Source organism: Bidens hawaiensis, unplaced genomic scaffold, assembly GCF_021521415.1.
Source record: "Bidens hawaiensis isolate Kalapana, Puna unplaced genomic scaffold, B.hawaiensis_p1.1 tig00025939_1, whole genome shotgun sequence".
Classification (NCBI taxonomy): domain Eukaryota; kingdom Viridiplantae; phylum Streptophyta; class Magnoliopsida; order Asterales; family Asteraceae; genus Bidens; species Bidens hawaiensis.
The window spans coordinates 81,070-93,510 of NW_027494161.1; the positions used below are offsets into that span (position 1 = coordinate 81,070).

Consider the following 12,441-nt stretch of genomic DNA (forward strand, 5'->3'; position numbering starts at 1 on the left):
TTAAATACTGACACCCAATAGTGTCACGAGTAATGAAACAATATGTGGCGCCCCGATGTATAATCCGCCTTTGGTCGGGGTGTTACAATCATCATCTTGACTGTTATAGAATGTTCACCAATAACAAAAAAACACGAGTCATTACTTAACACATTTATCGACAATATGCAAGTTGAATCAAACATGATTAAAAGATTGAAAAATATCAATGAACTTTTTTATAGCAATCAAGAACATAGAAATGAGGAAATTAACAAAAATTTGTAAGTAGCCTATGATAACAAAATTTTTATTGTTATGCATAAACTATACTATTGTAATCAAAATATTATTGTAACCACAAAATATTGTTATAACAGAGGCACTATTATAGTAACAAAAAGAAAGAAATACATATTCGTGAACAATATGATGCACTAATCACGATGGTCTGTGTACCTTCTATCCTCTGTACAATTAACATAAATGAAGGTAGAAATGTAGAATAACAATAATCCTAATTAAGAAAGTCAAACTACACGTTCATATGTTGAATTGTTCAACATAATTGAAAATGCTTTTATCCACAAATTAATAATTCACATCAACTTTGGAGTTCATATGTATGATATTTGGAACTACCGATATCATTTAACAAAAACATATAATAATCAACAATATGAAACAAACTCTAATAAACAATATGAAACAAACTCTAGATCACAAGCTAATGTCACAAGTTAATAATCAATAAAGTCAGAAATAAAAAAAATCTAAACCAGTATATGCAAATTTGCAAAGAAATTTCAAAACATGTTTAAACAATTAACATAAAGCGAGGGAACAAAAATGATTGTTGGTAACAAGTAGTTAAGTTTTGATGGGAGAATTAGTTGAGAAGATGAGATATACTAACCAATTAGGATTTGAAACGTCATCGACAGTGGAGATGAAATTGGAACCGCCGATTTTGGGAATACGGTTTGAGGGGTCTGAAACATTAATTAAATGGGGAACAAATGATATAGGATTTCTAATATGATAAAAGTTGAGCAACCTATAAATTAACGACGGACTAAATTTGTAAAATACCTGAAGCAATCGAGCAATGATGATTGGAAACATGAAGATACTGATTCGTTTTTGAGCATAGATCCACACAAGAAAACGAAGGATAACGATTTAGGGTTTTGAAGATAGTTATTCGTTTGTGAGCATAGATCCACACAGGAATCAAAATCGGCTAAACCTATAATGGTTGTTGAACAACTGTTTAGATATATACAATACATTAAATTAAACTGTGATAATAATCGAAGAAAGGCATACCTGACTGACATAAAAGTTCCGATTGAATAGTAATGACGGAGAGGAGCATGTTTATTGATGGCGATGGAGAGGAAACTGGAAGGTGATTTTGAATATGGCCGGATCTGTGGTGGGAGGCGGTAACGATGAGATGTGGATGATGATGAAGATGATGATAAGATGGTCGCTTTTGTGGTGGGCTGCAGATAAACGATGAAGCATATGATGAAGACATGTTGATGATGAAGATAAATTTAGGGTTTCTCTAAAAAATGAATGTCGTTATGAGATAAAATGGGTCGGATACCCGGTTTGGAAAAGATGTTTTGTGAGAGGCGGGAATTGGTGAGGAACAATGTGGTAAGAAGATGCCACGTGGCACAAGGAAAGTTTTATTTATTTAATAGTATAGATTATATAAATCGTGCAAGTGAGTGTTATGCTAGTAGTATTGTGTAACGTACTCAATTTATCACGGTGCTAGGGGCACCATTCGGTTTTCCTTTGGTACTACCAATCGGGTACTCCTCCATAGACACCCCAAGCATCCCTCCATTAGGAAATACATTCTCCGTCTGAAATATTATGTGATTGATTGGAACACATTCTTCATGTTGAATCTCAGTCGATTTCCACCCTACCATTTTTTTTAATTTTTCATGGAGATTCGGCTTCCTCTATGTGTCCTTAGTACTTTTAGAATGACATAACATGATTAGTGTCACAACATACATAGTTGCAGGTACTGTTTTAATTTTTGTTACATAATGTTGGATACACACACAAAATATTTGGGTTTGGAACTGTAATAAGCATTTCACATATAATATGAAGCATGCTCATAAACAGTCAGAAACTGACTCATTCACCACAGCCAAAACCAAAATACATCAACGAGTTTGAGATATATACGGGTCCGGTTTACAGTCTGGTTTTAATGCTTTAACTGTTTACAGTCCGAAACACATTGACTGATTGACCCGATCCGTACGCTTTGATTTAACTCAGTTCCTTTTCATTCAAACGACACCGAAACATTTCAACCTAGTTTATCTTTAAACAGTTCATACAAAAACACGATTATTAAACGACAGGGCGGCTAATCCAACATTCTTAACACTCTTAACCCAACAAAAACATGATCATTAAACAACACAAAGGTTTCATGAAAGCCCCTTTACCATCCCAGTAGCAGTATCAAGATCAATGTCATAGAAACACGGTCTGGTTGGAAGCCCGGGCATCGTGCTCATGGTCCCCACCAACGGGTATATAAACCCAGCACCAATGCTTGCCTCACGTCTTTAATTGGCAACACGAAACCCGAAGGTGCGCCTTTAACAGCTGGGTTATCTGTAAAGGAGTACTGAGTTTTCGCCATGCAAATAGGGAGATCTGAGAACCCTTGTTTGCTATACATTTTAATCTGTTTTTCTGCCTACACGAAACACACAAGAAAATTTACACATTTGCCCCTCAAAATAGCATGCATGGAACCAAAATAACCAAACAAACATAACCAAATCCAGCTCGGTTTCGGTTTTACGTGTAACATAAACTGGAAAAACCGTTCAGTACGAACATGCAAAAAACCTGAAGTACTAAATTTTTTTATTGAATTAATGGATTATATTTGTTATAATGTTTTAAGTAATTCATAAAAAATAGATAAATGGTGTAATTCAAATATTTTAGGCCCAAAGGTTGTAATACTATATTATTCTGTGTCTTTATCTTAAGTTCAAATGGCAAAACAAAAAAGACCGAAACCGAACCCATTGTGAAAAACCAGAAACTGGAAAGCAGAACCGAACAGTTTTCAAAACCGACACCAAAAACCGAATGTATATATCAAGTACCTGTTTGGAGTATTCAACGCCACACGCACCATATGATCTAGCTATAGCGTCTATCTTGTCTTCAATGCTTGCATCCAACGGATACAAGAAGTTAAAAGGCTCGGTAGCACTTTCACAAGCCTTTTGAACCGCAATCCCGAGATCAATCTGGTAAAATCACATGAAATAGTATTTGGATAACACTTATAAGTCACACATAATCGAGCAAAGTCGCTCATGAGCTACTCGAGATCGGCTCGCTATAGCTTAGGTTGAGCTAAGCTTAAATGAGCTTGAGCCTGAAAATAAGCTTTTTAATAGAGCCTGAGCCTGAGCTTCACTTACTAAGTTCAAGTTAGTTCGTGAGCCTAAACTAATCTTTTTGTTTTTTTAGTTTTATCTAATGTATTTAATATACACTGATTAATAATAATTATTATATGCAGAATTACAGTAATAATAACTAAATGATATACATTATGTTATATATAAAGTTATAATTATTACAATAACTATAAATTAGTTAATAGATAATAAACAAGCCAAGCTCAAGCTTTAGAAATAGAGCTCGGAACAAGCCAAGCTCAAGCTTTAGAAATAGAGCTCGAAACAAGCCAAGCTGGATCTCTGTAAGTTAAACGAGCCTAGCTCGAGCTCGAACCAGCTTTAAGTTAACGCATTATTAAACACTTACCGCTCCTTTTCCACCATGGGCATGGTGAGTACAAACAACTGCATCATACGCACCCGCTGTTAACGCGGCCGACCTCACGGCTCCTATTTCCGCATCAGTATCGGTCGAGAACCGGTTAATTGCCACCACAACATTCACCCCATAACCCTTCGTACTCCTAACATGACGAGGCAACCAGCTTCTACAAGCCCAACATTTTCACTAACATAAACCGAGTCAAGTGGCTTTCCAGCTGTCACTGCGGGCCCACCACCATGCATCTTAAGAGCCCGAACCGTAGCCACAATAATAACACACTGCGGTCTCAAACCACTATACCGACACTTTATATTCATAAACTTCTCAATCCCAATATCACACCCGAACCCCGCTTCCGTCATCACAAACCCACCCGGGCCCACCAACTTTAATGCGATCTTATCCACCACAATCGACGAGCTCCCGTGAGCTATGTTGGCAAACGGGCCCGCGTGAACGAAAACCGGTGTGCCTTCGAGAGTCTGCATTAGTGTCGGGTTGATTGCGTCTTTCATTAACACACTCAACGCACCACCGACACCGAGGTCATCAGCAGTTACGGGCTCACCGGCCCGATTGTTTCCAACCACCATTCTCCCAAGCCGGTTTCTCATGTCGGTTAGAGAGTTGGTTAGAGCTAAAACCGCCATTATCTCACTTGCCACCGATATGCCAAAACCTGTTTCTCTCACTAACCCTTTCTCATCCGGGCCATGACCCACTGTTATTTTCCTCAAAAACCGGTCGTTTACATCCATAACCCGTCTCCACGTAATACTCTCCGGGTCAATATCGAGCCGTGCGAACCGTTTGACTTCATCTAAAGTCAACTCCTCAGGGTTAACTTTATTAATACCTAGTTTTTTTAACCGTTTATACATGAGTTGGTTAAATGTTCGGTTACCGCGTTTGTCTCGTGTGCATAGCCGGTTAAAAAGGGCGTTATCGGATTGGGTTGATTCATGAAACATTCGTGCGTCGATTGCAGCGGCTAGGAGGTTGTTTGCAGCGGTTATGGCATGGATATCACCAGTCAAATGCAGGTTAAACTCGTCCATCGGGATGACTTGACTGTAACCGCCACCAGCAGCCCCACCTTTGATGCCGAATGTGGGCCCTTGTGATGGTTGTCTGAGGGTGGTGACAACCTAATATCATGAATGACAATTAATAACAGCAATAATAAGTACTCGTATTAGTTTTTATTATAAGTTTAAACAAAGTTTTACCTTTTTATCAAGAAAGGCGCCCAAAGCTTGACAAAGGCCGACAGTGGTTGTCGATTTGCCTTCTCCGAGGGGAGTTGGTGTAATTCCTCCAACAACAACATAGTAACCGTCTTTGACTCCTTTAAGGTCATCGATCACGGGTAATAAAACCTGAATTTTTTACATAAACACTGCATTTTAATCCAAATTGATGCCATTGATAGTATCATGTTTGACTTTTTACAAAGTCAATGATCATTGAAACTTTTTGTAAAATTAGCAACAAATATCCAACAAATTCATACAAATATTGTGAAAACATTTCAATCATATTTTAATGTTCTCAAGTTCAAAAAGTCAAAATTTTGCAAATTTATTTGACATTTATAAAGTCAAAGAATTTCCAAATTTTTTTGACTTTTTACAAAGTCAAAGAACTTGCAATCACCAATTTCGTACTAATTAGGTAAAAATCTAACATAATTAACAGTTTAACACTTCTGTCACGGTTAATTTCATATTCAATTTGAAATAATACTAGCTTCAATTAATATAATTTATTAACAATAAATTAAAAAAAAATGGAAATTAACGATCAACTATAGAACTTACATGCAATAATAACAAACCCTAATTCTCTCGATTGAAAGAGTAACTAAAACCTATATCAATGCAATGATTATAATTAATACATAATCAAGCAGCATAAACACATACCTTAGCCTTGTACTTGCCGTACAGATCGTAATGATTGGGGTTTAGGTTAAGCTTATTAGCAATTAGAGAAATGTGTTGTGGTTGGATTGAATTAGCGATATCTATATCTGTGGGAACAGGGGATACCACTTGCAATGTCACTGCATTCATCATCTCTGCTTATTGCCTTCTTAACTAATTTTATTATTATTATTATTATTACACCCAAAATGTTGAAATTGATAATAATATATGAACATGCAGTGCAGGTAACCGATAGATAATATAACAGTGACGATTGTAATTTGTCACAGTGGCATTACGAGATGCCAACGTGTGGTTGAAATTCGATTATTTGCTATCACGGTCCTTAAAGAATATACGATTCGTTGCTTTTGTCCTTTTCTCATAAGGACTTTAAAATATCTTAGAAGGTATGTTTTTCGGGGCTTGTTCGGAAAAAGCTTGAAAGGGCTCGTTTGGAATTGTTTTGTTTATAAACGAACCGAGACCGAACAAATAATTTGGTTGATTTGAACCAAACTGAATTCGAATTAAGCTTCGAGATATTCAAGCTCAAATAACATGATGGTAATAAGAAAACCGAATTGATAAGCATTACTACAGTCACTAATAACTACAGTCATATGAACCATAAGTAGTAACTATATTGTAGAGGTGCACAAAATACCAGGTTTCGTACCTGACATGGAGCTGGTTCTTACTCGTACCCGACCCGCAAGTAGGACCAGGTATAGGATTTCTCCCTGGAACCTGAACCGACCCAGAACCGGTGGAAGCATAACTGAAAATTCCTAGTCAAAACCCAACCCAACCCTACCCAACCCGAAACCCGAAAAAACCCGGTGGAACCGGTCAACTACCCGACTATAACCGGCTCCTACCCGGACCCGGTTTTGACGTGTTTTTGACCATACCCGGAACCGGTTCCTACCCAATTCTCAATTCCTGAAAATACCCGGTTTGTGCACCTCTTTGCATAAATCTAATTCATAACAAAGAACTCATTATAATGCAGTAAAAAGACCTATTATTGTGATTCTTCTTAGAACTATTTAAGTTAGTCTAGCGAGTAAAACTATCTGGTTGAAAACTAGTTGATAGTATAGCAACAATCATTTACTTAATTGAATATAATTCAGTAATTAAAGATTTTATTAATAAAAAATGGCAAATAGTGAAGGCTTTGGACTTTTTTTCTTTATAGAGTATTAGAGTTTGACTTCCTGGAATGGGCTTGGGCCTTTTAGAAATTTGAAACAACAGCCGATACAACCCACAAGGCCACAAGTCCATAACCCCTCCAATGCTTAGAGTCTAGGCCCATTCAAAAACACAACTTGCCGACTTCAAATAACTTGTGGCCCATGTAATAACAACACTGGCCCACTTTATTTCATTTCTGGGTTCATTTCACTATAGAAAAAATTGACTTAAAAACAACTTCCTTTGACAGTTGACTTATTAAAGATAGACATGAACGAGTGAAGACCAATAATCAACTACCTTCTTGTTTCTACCACATGTCAACAACTTACTAGAACAAAATCTTGGTCACTTCAACATTGATCCAAAAATCTTGAAGCGGAAACCAACACCATAACCTTAAATTTTCTTATGGACGCCCTTGACTGATTTCGAGCTCTTAACTTGACTTTGAACGTGAGTATTTACGATATAATATGACCAAATTGATGTTAGAGAAGGGATGTCGCCTCATCCTTCTCTCTCTTTTGGGAACTTCCATTCATTCTATTGATTGTGTTCTTTGAAAAAGTCTTATCAATAGCATCTTTTGGGAGCTTCCATTCATTCTATTGATTGTGTTCTTTGAAAAAGTCTTATCAATAGCATGTGGTCATTAGATACACGATTTTATAGTCATGTATCCACTTTACTCGCGTATGAATTTGTATTTTAATCAATACTGACTTATATGCATGTAGTAAGATGATACATGACAAAATGACATCATAATCATGTATAAGCTTTTCAATTGGTATCATCATTAATCGACGTATTTATGATGAGTGATGTAATACGTGACTAACAAAATCTTTCGTATACTTTGTATAGTTATAATATTAGGATTTAGTCATGTTTTTGTTCTTCACTTTATTGTTATATGTTGGTTTTTCATGTTCAAAATTTCCATAAGGTATTGTTATAAGTAGTAAGAAATGGATAATGAATATCAAAACAATGTAAGAATTCTCTTATATATTTCTATTACTAAAAGTGAATTATTAAAGCAATTATTGTATGTGGTTTTTAACAAATAAGTTAGGTTCTATAATGGATAATTTGGTATCTCCACTAGTAAGTTGCTTTCATGTTTGGACCACTGTCCTCACTTTTCAACCTCCCATACATTATCCCCTTATCTATATATGTTTTTAAATACGCAATGTCACAATTTCAAACACGTATATAACAAATGCCGAACTTTTAATGACCAACTGCTAATTAATATTCAAGTGTTTAACGTGTTTTTATATAAATATACCAACAAACATGTTTAGAATGCTAGAAGTATTGTATTGTATCTCCATATGTGACACTCAGGAAAAAAAAAACGCCTTATTTGTTACTGTAATGGACTTTGGAGTTTGGTAGTCTCTTACTGATTTTATTGAGAGACTACATCTAAATTCGTTAGAGATAGAGTGTTTTGATTAACTTAAAAGATCAATATATCTTTCAAGTATGGTGTTTTTATTTCCATACGTGACACCGGGGTAAAATGCCTTATACGTGACTTCCTCTTTTATAGAGAACGAATTTTGTTACTTGGATTTAATTCCCTCTAGAACACAAAACAGTGACCGTTTGGATCAAGTGGGGGCATTTCGAGTGATGAAATCGGATCAATTAATTAAATGAGTTAGGATAGAATTAAACAAGTTGTAATTAGATTAGTAGATAAACATGTTAGTTTTATTTATTATCTAATTAATAGTTCAAGTGCACTCTAATTCTATCGAGTCATGGTTCATATAACCTAATCAAAATTGTGAATAGGGTTTCAGTTCATAATCCGTTTTAGAATTTTAGACTTCTGATTAATAAGATTGAGAGTTGTATAATCCAATTTCGTCATGTATTTTTCCTTTTGATGAGTTATAACTTACATCAATAATATAACTACTAAAACATGATATAAATAAATTAATATACAATAATCAAATAGAACAAGTTGTGATATCACTTAAAAACTTAACATGATACATATGTACACCACAAAAAAATACAAACCATTTCAATGATAATAATCAAACTAATGTATACATAATACATACATCAAGTAACAAATATCAAGAACCTATTCAAATTTACAAAAGTCATCTTCGGACGACAAGACCGGAACCCCCCTATTCGACGACGAAGGAGACGGCTCACCGCCTGGAGGCATATCGGCTATGGCAGCAAACATGCGGCGAATACTAACGGATCGTGCTGGTTTGAAGCTAAACGACCTCTTCATCTTGGTCTTGGAGAACAAATCAGATGACTTGGATAATATAAGGTAAACCAAAGCTTGGACAATAATAAAAACAGCGGCTTTGATCAAAAGATTCTCGAATGAAAATAACTCAATCATGGTTGAAAGACTAATGTTGTATGTGTTAAAGTTGAATGTGTTGAGAGGTATATATAGAAAGCGGTTGTTATAGGACTTAGGAGAGCCGCCTATGAAGAAGACCACTAGACCAGGAAACATCATGGATGGTGATATATATTATTAGTTTACTATATTATTGGTGCATGTGTCTAGAAGTGATGTAAACGTGTGGGAAATTAGATGACTATTATGATTGATTCACTATTTTACATTTGTAAGTTTAATATTTGTAGAAAGTTTTAGTTCTTTTTGTTCATTATATTTTTATCTTAACTGTTGGATTATATCGTTGCTTTCATCAAGTTGCATCACATATGCAAACTTCAAAAGTACAAATTTTGGGTAACTTAAGAACTCGAGTTCAATTATAGATAAAAATAAAGAAAGAAAGAAAGAAAAGTTTGTGTACCTAGCACGTAAGTGTTTGACAAATGTTATTCTAGTTGTAGTTGAAGTTATAAAATCAAAGTTTTATTTCTAACGACAGAAATGATCGGTTAACCAAGCACTCATCAACCGAGACGTAAGAGAAATATATGGGGGGCTTGAGCCCTACTCACCTCTTGTAACCTCCGCCCGTAAACGTTTGTATATAGTTTTAGTTTGTTATTGTGAGACTAACACTAACTCATATGATAGAGGTGCAAGTTTCTTAGGCGGGAGCTTCAATATTCAATCCAATTCGAATAATAAATTTAGTGTAATTTAAAATAGAGTCAACTAGAGTAGGGCTAAGCACGGTTCGGTTCGGTTCGGTTTTTGGGTGAAACCGAAACCGAAACTGAAAATTCGGTTTTTTCATATATACAAACCGTTCGTTTCGGTTTTTCGGTTTTCGGTTTTTCTGTTTCGGTTCGGTTATATTCGTTTTTTTTTGTTTTTTTTTGTTTTGTTTTTTTTGTTTTATTAATTGTTTTATGCGACTAGTTCCTATGTACAAAAATACATATTAACATTTACTATTTATTTCACAAACTCTAATTTCTCTTACAAATCTATTGAACCAACAAACTCCTAATTTGTTTCGGTTGTTGTCGCATATGGCTTAGTATAAATATATTTAACAATCATTTAAATTATTTATTTTAATATTTAAAGTTAATCGGTTCGGTTCGGTTTTTTTCAGTATTTTTGAAATGGGTAACCGAACCGAAACCGAAATTTCGGTTTTTCAGAAAAACCAAAAAAAAACCGTCGGTTAATACTTCGGTTCGGTTTTTTCGGTTAATTCGGTTTTGGTTCGGTATTTTCGGTTTTTTGCTCACCCCTAAACTAGAGGTAACATTTAACGTAAAATAAAATTTAAGAAAGGTAATTACTCCGAAAATAGCATCGATGACTCGTTGAGGACTTGTTTTCCATTATTTTTTCTAGATTTGGAAACGTAAATTGTGAGCATTGGACTACTCCTTCCGACGTTGCTTTCTAGGTTGTGATATTTAATTACTTTTTTGTAAAATAATATCTTATATTAAATTTTAGTTTTGTCGGCTTTCGGATAAAATAATAATAGTTAGTTTTGTTTTGTCTTATACATCAATAATTGACGTTAAAAAATGTTGTCAATAATTAATTTCTTGCTATAAGGATTGTCATTTGTGCAAAAAGTTTATACCAACTAAGGTTATAAATTGTCACAACTTACAAATGTAAATATTATTATAGTTATCGGCAATTAAATAAATTAGCTTGTATAACTCTTTCTTCTATATACGTAACTCTTGTATCTTATTATAAAACACATCTATCAATAATATAATCAACTATTTCTCCCAATTTTAAAGAACTAGTGTTTTTTTTAGTCACGACAGTCATCTAACAATTTTTTTTAACATTAAAGTTCTACATGTGAAATTTGAACAAAATTGAAAATAATAATAATAATAATAATAATAATAATAATAATAATAATAATAATAAATCAGACAATATGGTAATGATACACCCGGTTGACGGCTGTTTTTGTTGAGTGATTGTTTTACATGGTTATATTATTTTATCTAGAGAAAATTCCAATTTGCCTCCCTGGGTTATATCGTCAGGAGATGGAATAGCCACTTAAAAAGAATTTGCGCATGTTGCACACCTATGTTTCTCCGGCGGGTTTTTCTGACTCCTGTCATCGGTTGACTTACCGTTGACTGTTGGATGGCAAGGGCATTTTGGTAATAGTTTCTTAACAATAATAATAATAATAATAATAACAACATATGATGATCTTCATCGTCATCAACTGATGTTCTTCATCATCATCATCAATCTCATCATCTTCAAACAACTCACAAAAATTAAATACCACCATCATTGAATACAAATCAAAATCAAACAATTTAACAGTCCAAAACAACTTCTTACAACTAATAACAACAATATCAAGATTCATCATTTCATCATCAAGAATTCAAGATTCATCACTACCACCATGACTGACCACCATCCACCACCACCACTACCCCACCTCTGTACGGCCACCCAAACCCTTCACCACACCGCCACACCACCGCCGTCATCTTCTCCACCACCCACAACCTCAAAACCCTAACTAATTGCCTCACTCATTACATCGATTCCAACCAAGATATCCAAACCCTTTTGTCTAGAACCCAACCCGACTCGAATCCAACAATACCCATTTCCCGCCACCACCGCCGCCCGTTTCTGCAGCTGACCCTTGTCGGAACCCTAGACGACGGTTTATTCTCTAGTGATGATAAAATTGACCACCGATTGTTCGGGAATTTGGGGAGAAAACATGGGAATGAATCCAATTTCATTCTTGATTCGTTTGATCCGCAATTGGGGTTTTCTAGTTTGGTTGTTGATAACGGGATTAGGGTTTCGGAAATTGTACGGTCGGGCTAAATTGACGTTTAGATTGGTTGAGATTGTGGATAAGGTTAATGGGTCTGTGGTAATTGATGGTTTGAAGAATGAAAGTGAAGCCGGTTTTGGGTTAATTGAACTATCTTGAATCTGGTGATGATAATAAAGATGAAGATATAAAGTGATGAAGTGGTAATATATATTTCATATTATACAACTATATACCAAACATTA

General features: G+C 35.0%; 1 protein-coding gene and 1 pseudogene across 2 annotated transcripts; both read right to left on the bottom strand.

The window, feature by feature from the left end:
• Window positions 1-2,350: 2,350 nt before the first annotated feature.
• On the bottom strand, window positions 2,351-5,975 carry LOC143572492 (formate--tetrahydrofolate ligase-like; annotated as a pseudogene). Its single transcript, XR_013142267.1, has 5 exons — window positions 5,763-5,975; window positions 5,067-5,216; window positions 3,820-4,985; window positions 3,147-3,293; window positions 2,351-2,725 (listed from the first exon to the last, which is right to left on the bottom strand). The product of XR_013142267.1 is annotated as a formate--tetrahydrofolate ligase-like (transcript).
• A 2,928-nt stretch (window positions 5,976-8,903) lies between these two features.
• On the bottom strand, window positions 8,904-9,407 carry LOC143572493 (uncharacterized). The gene has a single exon (XM_077057645.1). It carries the CDS (start codon window positions 9,361-9,363, stop codon window positions 9,085-9,087), a length of 279 nt encoding a protein of 92 aa, XP_076913760.1. The 5' UTR covers window positions 9,364-9,407; the 3' UTR covers window positions 8,904-9,084.
• Between the last annotated feature and the right edge of the window lie 3,034 nt (window positions 9,408-12,441).

What these genes read in the sequence shown, in the direction of transcription:
- LOC143572493 (XM_077057645.1), bottom strand. Translation starts at nt 9,363, where the DNA reads ATGATTGAGTTATTTTCATTCGAGAATCTTTTGATCAAAGCCGCTGTT.